The 19,885-nt window shown below is 45.3% G+C and overlaps 1 protein-coding gene across 1 annotated transcript in view; it reads left to right on the forward strand.

Annotated features, from left to right (window-relative positions):
* LOC309553290 (complement C3-like) overlaps window positions 1–18,220 on the forward strand; it is a 183,753-nt gene extending 165,533 nt beyond the window's left edge. The window contains exons 38-41 of the mRNA XM_082254303.1: window positions 3,398–3,484; window positions 6,643–6,726; window positions 9,187–9,322; window positions 17,960–18,220. Of these exons, the coding sequence (XP_082110429.1) occupies window positions 3,398–3,484; window positions 6,643–6,726; window positions 9,187–9,322; window positions 17,960–18,098 (446 nt within the window). The 3' untranslated portion in view covers window positions 18,099–18,220. The remainder of the gene's footprint in view (window positions 1–3,397; window positions 3,485–6,642; window positions 6,727–9,186; window positions 9,323–17,959) is intronic.
* Window positions 18,221–19,885: the final 1,665 nt, after the last annotated feature.

Consider the following 19,885-nt stretch of genomic DNA (forward strand, 5'->3'; position numbering starts at 1 on the left):
CTGTACTCACACTACCGACTTCAAACACAGCCCATATGAATAAGGCCTCCACCCTTCATCCGCATGCAGTACACATGGTGGTTTGGTATTTATATGGTTAAAGCAGGCATACTGCCTCCTTACTGCCACCATGGATGGCCTTTCAGAGGGGCGGCTGTATGGCTGCACTTGTGAATGCTCCCTAATAATCATACACAAGTGGATGTATAATTAACCGCTTGCTGACCGCATCACTTAAGGGCCATACACACTAAGACTTTTTCCTTCAGATTTACCTTTTCTATGTAGTGCAAGGGCCTGCCAGATTGCATACAAATTGAAAGTGTTTAGGTTTGACCTCATATTATATGGTTTTGGTAAGTCTAAAGGAAAAAGTCTTCAGAAAATCTTATAGTGTGTATGGCCCATTAGACTTAGCTCTTCTGTGCCAGATCTAGTAGCTAATACGTGATCTGGCACTTCCGGGTAGAGAACGTGTGCGCCGCCGGCAACCTGGCTGTGCTGTGATTAGACACAGCACAAGTCAATCAGTGGGTGCCAGCCAATGGATGTCCACCGGCACCCGCTGATCAGCGAGGAGAGAGACAGGACAGATCTCTGTCTATGTAAACAAGGCAGAGCTCTGTCCTGTCCTGTCCCTTAGTAAAACCACAACATAGTACACACAAAAACACTGGTTAGGCACACATGTAACCCTTTACATCCTAGATGTTTAACCCCTTCCCAGCCAGTGTCATTAGTACAGTGACAGTGGATATTTTTAACATTGATAACTGTATTGGTGTCACTGGTTCCAGCAAAGTGTCAGTGTCAGAATGTCCACTGCAATATCACAGACCCGATATAAGTCACTGATTGCTGCCACTACTAGTTTAAAAATAAAATTCCAGTATATATATATATACCATAGTTTGTAAACGCGATAACTTTAGCGCAAATGAATCAATATACGCTTGTTGGAATTTTTTTTGCCAAAAATATGTAGCAGAACACATATTGTCCTAAATTGATGCAGCAATTTGATTTTTAACATTTTTTATTGGATGTGTTTAGTAAAAAATATTGTTTTTTTTTTCAAAATTGTCGTTTTCTTTTTAGTTTATAGCGCAAAAAATAAAAAGCACAGAGGTGATCAAATACCATTAACCTCTTTACCACTAGCCACTGTGCTGCTACTGCGGCACAGTGGCTCGTTATCGTCTAGCGACGTAGACCTACGCCGCTAGACTCCTCCCCCTGTAGGCGGCGCTCGTGCGCCGCCGGAGGCGCGCTCCTGCTGTTTTCATTCACAGCAGGAGTCGGGCCAGGGGAGGAGAGGCGGCGATCGCCATCGCTCTCCCCTGATCGTCGGGGAATCTAGTTTGGAGACCCGCCCGCCTGTGTAAACAGAGCGGGCGGATCTCCTAAGTGACAGGGAGTGACAGATCGGAGTGTTCAGCATAGCTGAACATCCGATCTGTCCCTGGCTCACACAGTCACCTCCCCCCCCCACACGTCAGTAAGCACCAGGCATACATTAACCCCTCCCTCTGTAATAAAATTAACCCCTTCCCTGCCAGTGTCATTTTTACAGTAACAGTGCATATTTATAGCACTGATTACTGCAGTAATGTCTCTGGTACCCCCAAAAGTGTCAAAAATGTCAGTCAAGGGTCCGATCTGTCCGCCGCAATGTCGCAGTCCCGCAAAAAAAATCGCAGATCGCCGCCATTACTCGTTAAAAAAAAAAAACACCAAAAATGACAGAAATCTTTCCCTTAGTTAGTAAACGCAATAACTTTTGCGCAAACCAATCAAAATACGCTTATTGTGATTTTTTTTACCAAACATAGGTAGCAGAAAACAAATTGGCCAAAAATTTAAAAAATATTTGATTTTTACATATTTTTTGGGAGGAATTTCATATAAAAAAAAATGTTAAAAATATTATTTTTTCAAAATAAACGCTCTTTTTTTGTTTATAGTGCAAAAAGTAAAAATTGCACAGGTGATCAAATAACACCAAAAGAAAGCTCTGTTTGTGGGAAAAAAAGGACGTAAATTTTGTTTGGGTACGGCGTCGCACGACCGCGCAATTGTCAGTTAAAGTCGCACAGCGCCGAATCGCAAAAAGTGGTCTGGACGTAAGACTGCAAAATCCTCCGGTGGTAAAGTGGTTAAAGTAATGCAGTGCCATATCACAAAAAAATGGCCTGGTCATGAAGAGAGAGAAATCTTCTGGAGGTCAAGTGGTTAAAAAAATAGGACCTGTCTGTAGCCAATTCTTTACTCCTCATCAGGTCATAGCTAATAAGGAACTAAGAAAAAAAAAAAAAAAACACCTCAGTCCTCATGAACTGGGTGGCACAGTGGTGTAGTGGTTAGCACTTTCACCTAGCAGCAAGAGGGTCACTGGTTCAAATCCCAAACACAACACTACCTGCCTGGAGTTTGCATGTTCTCCCTGTGCCTGCATGGGTTTCCTCCCACACTCCAAAGACATGCTGGTAGGTTAATTGGATCCTGTATAAAAAAAAAAAAATGGCCCTACTGTGTATGTATGTCAGTTAGGGACCTTAGATTGTAAGCTCCTTGAGGGCAGGGACTGATGTGAATGTACAATGTATATGTAAAAGTGCTGCGTAAATTGACAGCGCTATATAAGTACCTGAAATAAATAAATAAAAAATAAATAAAGTTAAAATAGCTAGGTCAGGGTTTGATTTAGGTTAGGGTTAGGGTAAAAGGTCATACTCAGTCAAGGTTAAAGGTCATGGTCAGTGTATTTTAGGCAGGATTAAAAGAATCAGAGTCAGTTAGTGTCAAACTTTTTTTTTATTACTGCAAGATTGAAGTCCAATGCCAGGAAACTTGAAAACGATCCCTGGCAGTGGAGCTGCACCAGCACTGCAGGTGAATTGCTCATTTAGGCCTAGTGGGCACAGAAAAGAAGATCTGCTCCCCCTATCCTCTGCTCCTCCCAGTTGCTAGAACGGTCCCCCCATGTGTCTTCTCCACCATGCTCCAGAGGTCCAAGGTCCTGACATCATCAACAATGATGCAAGTCCTATAGACCGGCATTGGACGTGATGATGTTGAATGACGTGACGATGTTGATGGACAGTTCACCGTTGGAGCATGGTGGAGTGGCTGTGTTGGAACCTGTAATCTACAGTCTTCTTGAAGGTCAGCTATTAAAATGTATTGAAGCTAGGAGTGCAATGTGGCAGCCAGGCGAAATAGCATTTTTCAAAAGGAGAGGTCAGCTGTGGCAGGCTGCCTATTTCTTGGCACGGGAATAGAGGGGCAACAGATACAGCCAACAAACAACCCTAGGGATCAGGTTTAGAGGTCAGATAATTCTATAACAAAGTGAAAAGTCCATATACTGAGGTCTCACGGAATGTCTCTCTTCCAGAACAATGCAATCTGAAGAACGCCTACAAAGGGAAGCTGGATTCGGCCTCTCGGGTGGACGCTGCATGCCTCCCCGGCGTGGATTATGGTAAGAGCATCAAATCTTGTGTTACAATATACTTTATAGACAAGTGATACATGTGGATTGTGGTGTGAAATGGAATTTAATTCATTTTTTTTTTCTTATTATTACAAGATTAAAAGCCAATGCCAAGAAACTTGAAACCGATCCCTGGCAGTGGGGCTGCACCAGCACTGCAAGGGTTAATTGCTCATTTAGGCCTAGTGGACACAGAACAGTAGATCTGCTCCTCCGATCCTCTGCTCCTCCAAGTTGCTAGAACGGTCCCCCCATGTGTCTTCTCCACCATGCTCCAGAGGTCCAAGGTCCTGACATCATCAACAATGATGCAAGTTCTATAGAATGGCATTGGACGTGATGATGATGATGATGGCCACCGCCGGAGCATGTGGGAGTGGCATTTGCAGGGGGAGTGAAGGATTTGGTATGTGGGCAGCACAATGGCTAAGGGGTTAGCACTTTTGCCTGGCAGCACTAGGGTCGTCGGTTTGAATCCCAACCATGGCACTACCTGCCTGGAGTTGCATGTTCTCCCTGTGCCTGCCTGGGGTTCCTCCAGGTACAGTAAAACCTTGGATTGAGAGTAACTTGGTTTGAGAGCGTTTTGCAAGACAAGCAAAATTTTTTTATAAATTTTGACTTGATAAACAAGTGATGTCTTGATATACAAGAAGCTTCATGTCAGTATAAAAAAGAAGAGAGGGAATTAGAAGCAAAATCCAGCAGGAGCTACAGAGTATAAAAGAGAAGAGGGGCGCCTCTAAGTGTATAACAAAGTATATAAAGTGTAATAAAAAGTTTATAGCAATGTGATAGGTTGTGTAACCATAAAATGTCCATCCACAAATGGCGCCTACACAATGTAGGTGTTGCCGATAATCGTTCGATCTTTAATATAAATACACTATATTACAATCCACAGGATCTACAGTCTAAACACGCCTATACTATTGATCCTACCACTGCGCCATACTAAATGCAAAGAAAATAGAAAAATTAATAACTAGCTGCCACTTTAAATAAACAAAAAATAATAACACATCTACCAAAGCATAAATATATATACATTAAATAGTGGCACTATAACAAAACACGTGCAAAAACTTGATGATGATAAATTATTACCTGTGAGGCAAATCCAGGATGGTTAATTCACAGCCCCAGAGCAATAAACTCACATTTTTTCTGAAAAGTAATCTCTGGAACAGCTCCCTTTTCAGGAGCAGGGCCGGACTGGGAATACAATTCAGCCCTGGAAATAATTTCATACCAGCCCCATAGCATTATTATACTGGCCCAACAGCATAACGCCATTATTTTCTTGTTCATAAAAGGGAAAACCATGCATTTTAAAGCACATTTGAAGAGTGTATTAAATATGAAAGCATATAGGGCTTTATTTATTTATATATAAGTGCAAACACCAGGTAAAAGTGTGCACATGGTACAGGAAGTGGTCATAGGCTGTATGGACATGGTACAGGAGATGCAGGAGCTGAGGGCATGGTACAGGAGATGCAGAGGCAGCGGGCATGGTATAGGAGAATCAGGGGCTGCAGACATGGTACTGGAAATGCAGGGGCTGCGGGCATGGTACATGAGATGCAGAGGCTGCAGGCATGGTACAGGAGATGCAGAGGCAGCGAGCATGGTATAGGAGAATCAGGGGCTGCAGACATGGTACTGGAAATGCAGGGGCTGCAGACATGGTACAGGAGATGCAGAGGCTGCAGGCATGGTACAGGAGATGAAGAGGCAGCGGGCATGGTATAGGTGAATCAGGGGCTGCAGACATGGTACTGGAAATGCAGGGGCTGCGGACATGGTACAGGAGATGCAGAGGCTGCGGGCATGGTACAGGAGATGCAGAGGCAGCGGGCATGTTACAGGAGAATCAGGGGCTGCAGACATGGTACTGAAGATGCAGGGGCTGCGGGCATGGTACAGGAGATGCAGAGGCTGCAGGCATGGTACAGGAGATGCAGAGGCTGCGGGCATGGTACAGGAGATGCAGAGGCTGCGGGCATGGTACAGGAGATGCAAGGGCTGCGGAGGGGTCTTACTTACTGATTGGTGCAGCGCCTTACATTTAAAAATGGTGCCATGCAGCGCCATCACGTCACTGTGCATGTGCCGTCTGCCCGAGATCGGCTGAGCATGTACAGGGTTTCCCGAGCATCGGCGACGCATTCGCAGTTGACATGTCGGGCCGGCCGCAGCCATTTTTTATGGGTGCCACTGCCCTTCAAGCAGCCCCAGGGCAGAGGGACTTGCCGACTTACCGGGAAATTTCCCGGTATCCCGGTAGGCCAGTCCGGCCCTGTTCAGGAGGAATGTCAGGTGATTGCTCTGGGGTTGTGAATTAACCATCCTGAATTTGCCTCACTGCTTCTGTTTAAAGACATGATACATCTGTAAGTCACCATCGAAGATTGGAGATCGGTGTTGACTGTTATTTAACACCGAGGGGTACATTGCCTGATTTGCCGAGCATGAGAATGTATGGTAATATGTTTTGGTGAGTTTATACCCTATAGAGAAGTGGTGGTAGGCTTTTCACATGGTGTGATGTGGAGATTTCAAGTGCAATCATTGACTCATCACTGATTCTGCCATTGAACACTTTTATGCAATTTTTTTAGTTTTTTTTTTTATCAATTAACAAAATGGAAAGCAAAAGAGCAGAAGAGAAATTCAAATAAAATAAATATTTGGTGTGACCACCTTTTGCCTTCCAATCAGCATCAGTTCTTCTAGATATACTTGACAAGTACTCGGCAGATTGTTCCAAACATCTTGGAGAACTAACCACAGATCTTCTGTGGATGTTGGCTGCCTCAAATCCTTCTGTCTCTTCATGTAATCCCAGACCGACTCCATGATATTGAGATCAGGGCTCTGTGGGGGCCAAACCATCACTTCCAGGACACTGAAGATAGTTCTAAATGATATTGGTTGTATGTTTATGGTCATTTTCCTGCTGCAGAATAAATTTGGGGCCCATCACACACCTTCCTGATGGTATGGCATGATGGATAAGTATCTACCTGTATTTCTAAGCATTGAGACTTGAGACCTTCGCAAGATCCGGGAGGGGGCTGTATTATGTGATGTGAGATGGTGGAAAGTACTGATTTAATATTTGACATCTCCTTTTCTTCCAGTGTACGAGACCAAAGTCACTAAAATTGAGAAGAAAGGTGCCTATGATGTCTACCACATGACAATCAGCCAAGTTGTTAAGCTTGGTAAGTGTATATATACCTAATAACTATGACTATTATTGTTTCTATTTACTATTACGTCTATTATTATTAATATTATACAGAATTTATACAGCGCCAACAGTTTGCGCAGCGCTTTACAATGTGAGGGAAGACAATACAGTTACAATACAATTCAATACAGGAGGATTTAGAGGGACCTGCTCGTTAGAGCTTACAATCTAGAAGGGAGGGTCAAGTGAAACAAAAGGCAATAGTATAGGAGATTATTAGTTCTATTATTCTATTATTATTATTATTATTCTTATATTATTTTTGTTCGCTAATAGTATTTTGATACAGAGTGTACATACAGTATCTCCCTTTTATAGAAAAACGCAGTGGCCATTTTATTAGTTATAACTGCCTAGTGCCTAGTAACTATTATTATTATTTTTTCTATTTACTATTACTTCTAATATTCTATCATTACTTCTATTATTCTTATTATTATTCTATTATTTTTATTCTCTATTATTATTTTGATACTAAGTGTACAAATCTCCCTTTTTAAAAAAAAAAAAAACTCATTGGCCATTTTATATACACCTACCTAGTAAGTATTGTATCAATTGTACCCCTTGGGGAAAATGATAAACATTTTTAAATATAAAAATTAAAATTGTTAGGACAATTTTTATCTACATACAATATCAAAGAATTGTACATATAATACCATAAAATATAAATTAAATGGATTACTATTTCCACTGATAATACCACATCGGTATACTAAATATTATATGGGGCTTATTTGTAAAAAAAGAAAAGAAAATAATATGGGGCAGGTGTAGACAGGTGACTGAGCTGTGGTTATACCACCCTCTAGCCGCCCACCACAGCCAGGTAGGGCTGTACAAATGCGGTGGCCGTGGCTATTTTAACTCTGCAGAGTCTGACAGGTAGCACAACTTGTCCATTGAGATCAATGAGGCCACACCACAACCACGAGCCTATAAATACCCGCATTCCTCTGTAAATAGAAGACCTATAAGAGTTGATAACATGTCTCCTTCAGTATGTATATAGACCATGCTTTGGGTCCTATGGGTATATATAGACCATGCTTTGGGTCCTATGGGTATATATAGACCATGCTTTGGGTCCTATGGTTATATATATAGACCATGCTTTGGGTCCTATGGGTATATATAGACCATGTTATGGGTCCTTTGGGTATATATAGGCCATGCTTTGGGTCCTATGGATATATTTAGACCATGCTTTGGGTCCTATGGGTATATATAGACCATGCTTTGGGTCCTATGGGTATATATAGACCATGCTTTGGGTCCTATGGGTATATATAGACCATGCTTTGGATCCTATGGGTATATTTAGACCATGCTTTGGGTCCTATGGGTATATATAAACCATGCTTTGGGTCCTATGGGTATATATAGACCATGAATATAAAAGTAATAACTGCGCTAAGCCTAAGTGAAAAGCTGCAGCTGTAGTGGGAGTCACTAAAAATCAGAAATATATAAAAAGAGCTGCGCTAACTGATATGGCTTGATAGGAAGTCAAGTAAGTGTAAGACCATGAACAAATGTTAGCTCGTTCAATATAACAATCATTGAAAGTTCATCAGACAATAATGAGCCAGATATAAATCATGTAAGTCAAAACAAGTAAGTCCATCAAACAAAAGAGTCCCAACAGAGCATGGATGGGCAAGCAGAGAGTGTCCGGTGTAGAAAAGGGATCCTTCACCACATCTTTGTGTCTAAACCCACATTCCGTGCCGCATGCAAAGGGCTCACACCAGGCTTACCAGAGCTCATTAAAAGGTGGGCATATCACTATAATAGATCCACTCGAGAGACTGGCACCTCTTCTCAGCTGATCCCATGTAATCTCCTTAGCGCAGCAGGAAAGAGCACTCTGTACCAATACCGCTGGAGATCATGTGCAAACACACCATACAGATCCTACCGACCTCTCACCGATCCACGGACCAAATGTAAAGGAAAGGGGAGCAACAATGGTGTAGTATGTATGAATAGTTTATTTGTAAAAGGGTAAAAACACTTACATTCAAGTAGATTCAAAAGCGCTTGTCTAACAATGTTGTATACCGCTGCCGCCCGGCTTCCGGGTTCGTCGTGGTGACGTCAGCACGCCTTCCCTACGCGTTTCGTCACAACTGACGTCTTCCTGGGGGTGGAACATTGGTTCACGGTCTTACACTTACTTGACTTCCTATCAAGCCATATCAGTTAGCGCAGCTCTTTTTATATATATATAGACCATGGTTTGGGTCCTATGGGTATATATAGACCATGGTTTGGGTCCTATGGGTATATATAGACCATGCTTTGGGTCCTATGGGTATATTTAGACCATGCTTTGGGTCCTCTTTGGGTGAAAAGTGCATTGTAAAGGTTTGCTGTTCCATATTTGAACACATCACATGACTCCTCTTATAAAATCCTTCCCTAGGAACGGATGAAATAGGACCTGGCATGGAGCGCCAGTTCTACAGCCACATGGGCTGCAGGGATGCCGTCAAAGTCCAAGAGGGACGATCGTACCTTATCTGGGGACGCAGCGATGACATCTGGGAAATGAAGAAAGTGTGAGTACAGAATACATGGATCAGAAGAAACTGGAGATTGATCTATCCCAATCTTATTTTATGTCAGCACAAAGAGGGGCCAAAGCAATAATAATCTACCTAGTTAAACACATGAAACACTAGGAAAGGGAAACCCAAAGAGCTAGCACTCTAAAGGAGAAGAGGTACAAGTGAACATGTTCTCCGTTTTGACCTTATAGTGACACTAAACTCTGGTACAAAAATCAGAAATTCTACTCAAGTATGTATTCTTAAAGGGATTGTAAACCCTCCCCATGTAAAACAACCCATTCAGTTTAAAATAGAAATGAAAGGCTAAACATTTTCGTATATATATATATTTATATAAAAAAACAACAAAAAAAAACATCATAAATGCATTTTCTCCTTTTTTTTTTTATAAGCGATCACATTCCCTCTGTTCTCAGCTGCACAAGAGCTGGGGGAGAAAAAACAGCATCATACTGAATTTCTCAGTAAATGGTTGTTATGGGGGGGGGGGGGGGGGGGCATGTCTGGACAAGTCTGATCATTGGAAGAGAGTAGGCTGAGTTCCCAGCACAGCTACAGAACTGACCACGTATGTTCTCCTGCTTAGTATGGTCAGTTTTTCATTGATAAGGGACTGTCAGGAACACAAGGGATTTCACACAAAGGAAGAAATACAAAGAGAACAGGATACTTTCTCATACATGTACATGGTACAGCAGGCACATATCAGGAATATAAAATACTAGGGTAACAAACACTTTGACTCAGGAAAGTCCATTTTACTGCCCTCGGCCTCCTCCGAATCTCCAGATTCAGACTTCCTGTTAGAGGATGGCTACTTTTGTTCCCCATGGTCCCACTCTATAGAGAAACATAGCCATCTGCTCTTCCTTGCTCCTGAGATGGACTATGGGAAGTGAAGTGTGCATAGAACATTGCACATGACTGCAACTAACCTGCACTGCTTGTTTCAACATATGGAAGTGATAGGGAAAAGGAGAGGTTCAGGAGCTTATGGAGGACATTACAAGTAGCCAGAAAAACACAGCAAGAAACACCTTAAAAAAAGAGAGATTACAGGACCATTAAGTAGTGGATGTGTCTAGATTAGTCTTGGAGAATAAGGATATAGTTTAGTGTCACTTTAAGGCTACTATAAGATGTACTGGTTAAAAATGGTGCCCCTCTCTGATTTAGTTTGACTTTGTAACTGGATCCTTCCTTCAGGCTAAGCCCTGCTGAGTGCTGACTGTTATCCCCTCCCTCTCCAATCAGAGTGCCCTTACTGGCCACCAAAGAAGTCTCATTGGCAGTGCCGGGACAAGGTCATTCAGCGCCCAGGGCAAAGATGCCAAACTGCACCCTCCCTCTCCCTTTTCATGATGTGCAAGCTTAGAGTATCCTATGCCCAGCAGTCTCTCGCTTGTCAAAATCACTGTGCAGCTTACTGGGCACATGCTTGTGTTGATGGCTCTCTCCTGCACTCCCGGCTTTCTCCTCTATTCTCTCCTCCACTCCCGGCTCTCTCCTCCACTCCCGGCTTTCTCCTCTATTCTCTCCTCCACTCCCGGCTCTCTCCTCCACTCCCGGCTTTCTCCTCTATTCTCTCCTCCACTCCCGGCTCTCTCCTCCACTCCCGGCTTTCTCCTCTATTCTCTCCTCCACTCCCGGCTCTCTCCTCCACTCCCGGCTTTCTCCTCTATTCTCTCCTCCACTCCCGGCTCTCTCCTCCACTCCTGACTTTCTCCTCCACTCCCGACTCTCTCCTCCACTCCCGACTCTCTCCTCCACTCCCGACTCTCTCCTCCACTCCCGACTCTCTCCTCCACTCCCGACTCTCACCTCCACTCCCGACTCTCACCTCCACTCCCGACACTCACCTCCACTCCCGACTCTCTCCTCTATTCTCTCCTCCACTTCCGGCTTTCTCCTCCACTTCCGGCTTTCTCCTCCACTTCCAGCTCTCTTCTCTACTCCCGGCTTTCTCCTGGAAAACTCTCCACTCAGCAGTGTGGGCTGTGCTCTCTCTTCCCCTCCTCCTTCCTGCTAGTGCAGCTCCTGTGTGTCTGTGTCACTCCCGACTTATTCCTCTACTCACAGCTCTCTCCTCCAATCCCGGCTCTCTCCTCTTCTCCCAGCTTTCTCCTCTATTCTTTCCTCTATATCTCTCCTCTATTCTCTCCTCCACTCCCGGCTCTCTCCTCCACTCCCGTCTCTCTCCTCCACTCCCGTCTCTCTCCTCCACTCCCGGCTCTCTCCACCACTCCCAGTTTTCTCCTCTATTCTCTCCTCTATTCTCTCCTCCACTATCGTCTCTCTCTTCCAGTCCCGGCTCTCTCCTCCACTCACAGCTCTCTCCTCTATTCTCTCCTCTATTCTCTCTACTCCTGGCTCTCTCCTCCGCTCCCGGCTCTCTCCACCACTCCCAGTTTTCTCCTCTATTCTCTCCGCTATTCTCTCCTCCACTCTTGGCTCTCTCCTCCACTCCCAGCTCTCTCCTCTATTCTCTCCACTCCCAGTTCTCTCCTCCACTCATGGCTCTCTCCTCCACTCCTGGCTCTCTTCTCCACTCCTGGCTCTCTTCTCCACTCCCGGCTTTCTTCTCCACTCCCGGCTTTCTTCTCCACTCCCGACTCTCTCCTCTACTCCCAGCTTTCTCGTCTATTCTCGCCTCTATTCTCTCCTCTATTCTCTCCTCCAGTCCCGGCTCTCTCCTCCAGCCCCGGCTCTCTCCACCACTCCCAGTTTTCTCCTCTATTCTCTCCTCCAGTCCCGTCTCTTTCCTCCACTCCCAGCTCTCTTCTATATTCTCTCCACTCCCAGCTCTCTCCTCCACTCCTGGCTCTCTCCTCTACTCCCAGCTTTCTCATCTATTCTCACCTTTATTCTCTCCTCTATTCTCTCCTCCACTCCCGTCTCTCTCCTCCACTCCTAGCTCTCTCCACCACTCCCAGTTTTCCCCTCTATTCTCTCCTCCACTCTCGTCTCTCTCCTCCAGTCCCGGCTCTCTCCTCCACTCACAGCTCTCTCCTCTATTCTCTCCTCTATTCTCTCCACTCCTGGCTCTCTCCTCCACTCCCGACTCTCTCCTCTATTCTCTCCTCTATTCCCGGCTCTCTCCTCCACTTCCGGCTCTCTCATCCACACCTTGCTCTCTTCTCCGTTCCCAGCTCTCTCCTGAAAACCTCTCCACTCAGTGGTGCGGGCTGTGCTCTCTCTTCCCTTCCTCCTTCCTGCTAGTGCAGCTCCTGTGTGTCTGTGAACACTGCTGCCTGCTTGTTAATATAGGAGTGCGGGACTGTAAGGAAGGAGGAGGGGGAGTGGGAACACATCCCGCACCATGTCCCGGCTCTCTCCTCCTCTCCTTGCTGCTCCCAGCGATGGACTGACAGCCTTTGTAACAGAAGGAAAGCGCCCCCATCCCTACAGTAAACCATTGCCCCCAGGGCAGCCTCCCCTCATGTCCACCCCTTGTTATGACCCTGCTCATTGGACAAAGTAATGGCAGAGAGCATCAATGTCAGCCCTCATATTTGGGGAGCAGCAATGTCATCTCGCATATGCAGCTCCTGGTATGGGCATACATACAGGGTTCAAAGGGGTTGCAATTGGACCAGGCTCCATGCTCCAGGGGGCCCGTGCAGCCTCCTGTACACCTGGATAGGAGGGGCAGTGGCATATAGAAGAACTGATCCCCTCCATGTTTTTTTTTTGCAGCCGCTGAAAGTCTGCTTCTCCTCCTCTACCTCCCACAGGCATTCAGCGGCTGCAGGAGGAAAATGAAAAGGATCGGTTCCTCTATATGAATACAATATATATCAGCGCTGCTAAAAACAATAAATATCTCAAACTAATTAATAATGTGCTACTTATTAAATATATAAGAAAAATATATAAATATATATGTGCAATATAATTATATACTATCTATCAAAGTGCTAAACTATATCACTAATAATAAATAGTATAAATGTACTAATAATTAATAAATATCATCAAATTAATACACATCCTAGATATATATCACCATAAATTGCTCATAAATAAACAAAGTGCTCAGTGCTCATACAAAATATTATCATAAGATCCTCTTCGGAATTGATGCAAATCACCATAAATATAAAGTGTCCAGTGCTCATATAAAAAAACACAAATATAATCTCTTTAAAAAGTGTTCAGTGCTGATCTCAACATCAATAAATACATTTTCCAAGAAAGTGCTCAGTGCTTGTAGACACAAACATCCAAAGTGCCGGTGCTCAGTGCTATATTTAGGTGCTCCCCTCTCGGTCCTTTACTCACCAGATAACTGATGTAAACCAGCCTTGTAAATTACTCCTCATAGGTCTGGATAGCAGGTAATCACCAGGAAGTAGCACCATGCACCTTTTAATTTCTACAGCAAACTCCAACTCAGAGCATCCAGGACCGATTTCCCCATACGGGATTCAACAGAGAGCGAAAAAGACCTTCATCGTGCAGTATATTTGAACTTTATTAAAGGCTAAAAAAAGGTTGCACTTACAACATGTTAGCAGATCATAAGCGGTTGGATTTCCTGGTGCGGGACGCCAAACACTATATGTCACCCTGGCCATCCATCCTATCCAGTTCCTGCTGTCCTCGAGCCCCTGTGTGCTCTCCTGGACCCCCTCGCCCCCCCTCCATAACCCCCGCAGCATTGCAGGGTTCCTCCCTCCCCTCTCCTGCCGGCTGCTACGGGGGATGTATCAGGATAGAGACATAGTAAACTATATTTAATATGCTTCAGTTTGTGAATGAACAGGAAGCTCTGTACAGAGCTCCTCCTTTCCATTCATGCTGTGCTACTGAGGCTGAAGAGATGGAGATTGAGGGTTGTGTCTATCCTCTCTCTGCTTCAAAGGTAAAACATCTGAGTACGGTATAGACCTGTGATATTTCACCAAAGGCCCCCAGCGGGGCTCCTAAAAAAAATAATAAAAAACAAGAACAGTAAAAAAAAAAAAATAGCAATAAACTACTGACACTAGTGGCTGAACTATCAGGGACTCAAAGGTGTAACTTGCGACAGGGCCCTGGCTTTTCCCCCACTGTGAGGGACAGAACATGTGAAAGGGTCCCTCCACAGGACCATAATAAAAGGTGCTGCAGTGAGAGTAAAGGGTCCCAGGATCAGTGGAAAGGGTTCCGGGCCCAAAGGGAACCCTTCATGGTTTTTTGCACTGGGGCCCCAAAGGTTCTAGTTATGCCTCTGCCTCCTGGTCTCCACCTGATTGGCTACCCACTCCTTATTTGTGTAGCACCCACCTAGGTAGGTGCTAGACAAATAAATAGGTGGCCCTGTCTGTTTATCAGAGGGGCCTGAATTGTTAGCTAGCTGTCACACTGTTGATTTTGGGGAGTCTCCTTACTGAATCCAATGAGGGATCTTATTGGGCAGTGGAGGAAACCTAGCCAATAGCACACCAGGGTTTATGACTGTCTCAGTGGGCGGGGTTTACCGCAATGCACCCTGGGATTGGATATAAATCTGTGGAGAGCATGTGGCAGAGTGTCTTTTGGTGGGAGCATTAGTCCCAGGAGGAGGTGACGGCTGTGCCTCTCCTGTAAAGTGTGAAGGTGGTCCAGGCAGTCGGCCTAGGGACCGGAGGTTGAGCTGGGCTGCAGAAAGGATCCAGAGTGTGTTGACCGAGTGGAGCTGCTAGGCCGAGATCTTCAGCAAAAACAGTGTTGTGAGTACTCAAGATCTGCCCAGGGGTCTGCCTAGGAGAGAGGGGACCACTCCAGAAGGTCTAGGGCAGTGATAGCAAACCTTTGCAAACCAGATGTTTTGGAACTACATTTCCCATAATGTTCCTGCACTCCACAATGTAGTTGAGTATCATGGGAAAAGTAGTTCCAAAACATCTGGAGTGCCAAGGTTCGCCATCACTGGTCTAGGGGATCCAGGAGCCAGCTAGCCAGTAGTTGTGGCAGTGAAAGGGGGTGCCAAGTAGTAAAGCCCTGAAGATAGGGAAGTGAAAGGGGGTGCCAGTGTGGGCCCTGAAGTGTTCAGCAGTACAGTTAACCACTTGCCGACTGCCACACGACTATTTACGTCGGCAGTCAGCCCCTCACAGGCAGAGCGACGTAGGGCTACGTCGCTAGCCTGTAAGGGTTTTGGGAGCGAGCGCACGCCACCGGATGTGCGCTCCCGCTCCCGCTCGGTCCCGCCGGTCACTCACGATCGTCCGTGACAGCGGGAAAAAGGCAGGCTGCTAGTGTAAACAAAGCCGCCTGTCAGTTTTCCCTGTGTATGAATGGTGAACAAACGGTTCTACTATGTAGGACCGTTGATCACTGTTCTTACACAGCAAGCCACAGCCAATCACAGTTAGAAACACGCCCCTAGGACACACTTAACCCCTCCCTCTCCAATACAGTTAACTCCTTCACTGCCAGTGTCATTTTTACAGTAACAGTGCATATATATAGCACTGATTACTGCAGTAATGCCACTGGTAACCTCAAAAGTGTCAAAAATGTCAGTCAAGGGTCCGATCTGTCCGCCCAATGTCGCAGTCCCGCAAAAAAAAAAAATCGCAGATCGCCGCCATTACGCGTTAAAAAAAAAAAACAACAAAAATTACAAAAATCTTTCCTTGTTAGTAAACACGATAACTTTTGCGCAAACCAATCAAAATACGCTTTTTGCGATTGTTTTTTTTACCAAACATATGGTAAAAAAAAATTGGCCTAAAATGTTAAAAAATTTTAATTTTTACATTTTTTTGGGGGAATTTCATATAAACAAAATCTGAAAAATATTGTTATTTTTGCAAAATTGACGCTCTTTTTTTGTTTATAGCACATGATCAAAAAAACGCACAGGTGATCAAATACCACCAAAAGAAAGCTCTATTTGTGGGAAAAAAAGGACGCCAAATTCGTTTAGCGTCGCACGACCGCGCAATTGTCCGTTAAATCACGCAGTGCCGAATCGCAAAATAGGCCCTGGTCAGGAAGGGGGTAAAATCTTCCGGGGCTTAAGTGGTTAAAGTGTACAGTCAGCTACCTCGGGAAGGAGTACTTCAGGGAGCTAAAAAGGACTTTGATAGTCAAAGGCAAAGTCACAGTGTCAAGTCAGCGTTAACAGGCATTCAGCCAGTGTTAACCAGCGTCAAGTCAGCGTTAACAAGCATCCAGCCAGCGTTAACCAGCGTCAAGCAGCATTCCCTAGAGTCCCTGCCTAATTGTGCATAGTTCAGTTGTTGGAGTATCCCACTCATCCCTTCTCCTATCCAAGTTCCTAAATAAACCCTAAACCTAAACCAAAGAAACTGGACTGGTCCTTGTCTTAGTGTTCACACTCGGAGAAACACGTCTAAAGGTACTTTTGTTGCAACCGGTGACCCAGGCAGACCCACATCCAGCACCTATGCTGGGCATTGTGTTACATTTGGCTAACCTGGCCATATTATGGGTCACTTCATGTCATCCAAACAGATGTTGGGACTGCCATTTATTGTCCATGGTGTTGCAGTACTATTCACTCTTTGTGGCACTCCAAAGCACCTTGCAACAGATGTGCATTTCAGGGCACTAGCGTGCATTGCACTGGCAGAAATTTGTGTGTGCAATATTTTTAGGCACGTCCATCACACAGTATGTAGGGTGTCATTTAGGAAGTTGTGGTGCCTTTCAAAATGAATGGCACTGCATTGCACCTCCGCATGTAACATGCATTGTGGAAATAGCATACTGCATTGTACGGATGTATGTAACATACAGCTACCAATGCTCACTTTCCACCACTACAGTGGAATCTTCAGTTTACATGGGGTTAGACTCAGTGCTTTAACAGGGAAGCAGGGTGGTGGGGGTGCACAGGGTTTACTTAAAATATAACCAGTCCTAATACTTGGTAATCCCACCATAAAGAGCCTTGTTCAGACTCTTCCTTTTATGGGGTGACAACGCCCTATCCCTGCCTCCCACTCATGCTTCTGTGTTGTCACACTGCACCAAAGAGGATTACATGTGGCCATATCAACTCACAATAAGCAGACATAGTCCACCGATGTTCGGGTCAGGAAACCCGTCCTGAGAAAAGCATCGTCTAGCAGGCACACTCATCTGATGGCAGAGCTGGGACAAGGGGTGAGCAGGAGGGAAAGTTGCCCTGGGCGCAGTGAAGCAAAGGGCAATGAATGGGCACAGGGTGAAACACCCATTCTATGTTTATGTATTAACAGTGAGGAAGGGGGATTCCATTGTGGATCCTTGCCTGGGCCTTGGACAATCCTGTCTCAGTACTGTCTGATGGGGACACTCATTGCACAGACATTGTCCTCTGTTGTCACCATCACACAGCCCTCCATGAGAAGTGCAACCATCACTAAAGTGTGTGTAGATAAGAAGTGGCTGCTAAGTGGCTGCAGGTGATCTGAAGCATTTAGATGCAACAAAGTGTAAAAACAAAGGTGAAAACAAGCAGTTTAATTTAATAAATAGCAATTGCGTATCATACACAGTGCTATATATTATCAGGCACAGGGACGTAGATAAGGAGGGGGATATGGGGGGTCCAAACCCCTCTAAAGCATCCTGGCTGGTGGCTGCTTTAGGGCTTTAAGAACATTGAGTTTTAATCTCATTGAGATTTATGTGATGTTTATCTTCTAGGAAATCCTACGTGATCAACGGTGGGACCTGGTTTGAGATCATCCCCACCAAGCGGGAATGTGCCACCACCAAGCAACAGATCTGTGAGGACATCTACAATTTCATGGAGAACCTAGCACTGCTGGGCTGTAGTCACTAATCATCCGGTGACACCATGGATCACCATTATTCTTCTGTCCTCTGAATAAATGACACCTGGATGTTTTTCACCTGTATGAAGTCTACTTTCACTATAAATAAATGGCACCTTGATGTTTTTCACCTTTCTGAGTTCTACGTTCACTATTTCACACATGCTGACACATTTCACTTTATACTTCACGTTTCACCAGTGCTGTATCTTGGCCTAGGCCAACAAGGCCCAGGCCTAGGGCGGCACTTTGCCGGGGGGCAGCAAAAAGCTGCACCCTGCAGGAAAAAAAAAACAGCCTCCTCCCGACACGAAAAGGTTCCCCGCCGGCTTGCGCTACACTTTTTGTATAGTGCCAGTCTTATGTGGTGAATTGGGCCGGAGGGCAGGGTCCAGGAGGCAAATCAGTCTGGTACCCCCATAAAGCGGTCACACTGCTACCTACCAGTATGATAATACCGGCCGGTCAGGAAATTCGGACAGACCATAGGCCGCCGACCACACTTAATACAACTGGCCCGACGGCCGCTAATGCTAATAGGTGTGGCACTGCAGCCAAATACTCTCCTCTGCCCCCAGGCACTGATGGGCACTCATATGCTGCACTGATGGGCGCTAATAGGCTGTACTGATGGGCACTAATATGCTGCTCTAATGGCAACTGATGAGGCGGCAATGGTGGGTACTGATAAACTGCACTGATGGGCACTAATGAGGCTGTACTTATGGGAGCTGATAAGGCTGCACTGATAGACTGTGGTTGTGGTCTGTGGTTTACAGATGACAGGGCGGGTCATAAACAGGAAGGGGTGTGGCCTTTACAGGAAGGGGTGGGTCATATTTAAATTAGGGGGTGCACAGGTTTAGTCAGGCCTAAATACGCCACTGCGTTTCACCTCAATTTCCAGTGTCTCTGCTCCCTATTTTTATAATTGACCCCTGGCCCTCTATTCAGGCTTGCACAGTTCTACAGGCTCCTTTTCTGTACTAAAATCCCTTCCTCTTATTTCATTGCACACTGTGAGCCTATCATATTGTGCATTAGAAGCTGCAGAAAGACAGAGAGCCCACCTAATTTCCTGGCTGGAGGGATCATCTAGCCTTTTCCTCCCCAGTCAGACTCTCCCTGGTCCACCCCTTTCATTCATTGGGTTTCAGCTCTTTAAGTCATGGAGTATTACATATAGGCATTACCAGGGGTCTGCACAGGGGCGTAGATAAGGAGGGGGATATGGGGGACCAAACCCCTCCAATGTATCTTGGCTGGTGGCTGCTTTAGGGCACTGGAGTTGCATAACCTAAGCATCATAACCTAAGCATTCTCCTGTGTCCTGGGTTTATTGCCACACAAGTGGGACTTAAAATAGATCCAATTCTAGTTACTAACATTTTCCAACTTTAAACCTGCAGCTTTTCATTGATATAATAGCTGGTGATTCTGCCCTGAAGGTCCTTGTTGTAGGGCAGGGGTGTCAAACTTAATTTCATTGCGGGCCGCATCAGCTTTATGGTTGCCCTCAAAGGGCCATTATATCTTTAGGATTAGATGTCCAGAGCACCCCACGCCCCCTTACACCAATACATGAGATGTCAAGAGCCCTCCCACCATCAGATGTCAAGAGTCACCCACCCTTCCTTACATCACAATGCACCCCCTTACCTTGTGCTGCTGCCAGGAAGAAGATGTGGGTGGATCTGGGAATAAGTGCAGGGTCTGGAGGAGAACCAGAGGAGGGCTGGAGTCAGCTTTCGGAGTCTGCTGAATGCTGAGACCAGGGCAGGCAAAGGCAAGGTGG

This window comes from Pelophylax lessonae (assembly GCF_965119305.1).
Source record: "Pelophylax lessonae genome assembly, chromosome: 4".
Lineage (NCBI taxonomy): Eukaryota > Metazoa > Chordata > Amphibia > Anura > Ranidae > Pelophylax > Pelophylax lessonae.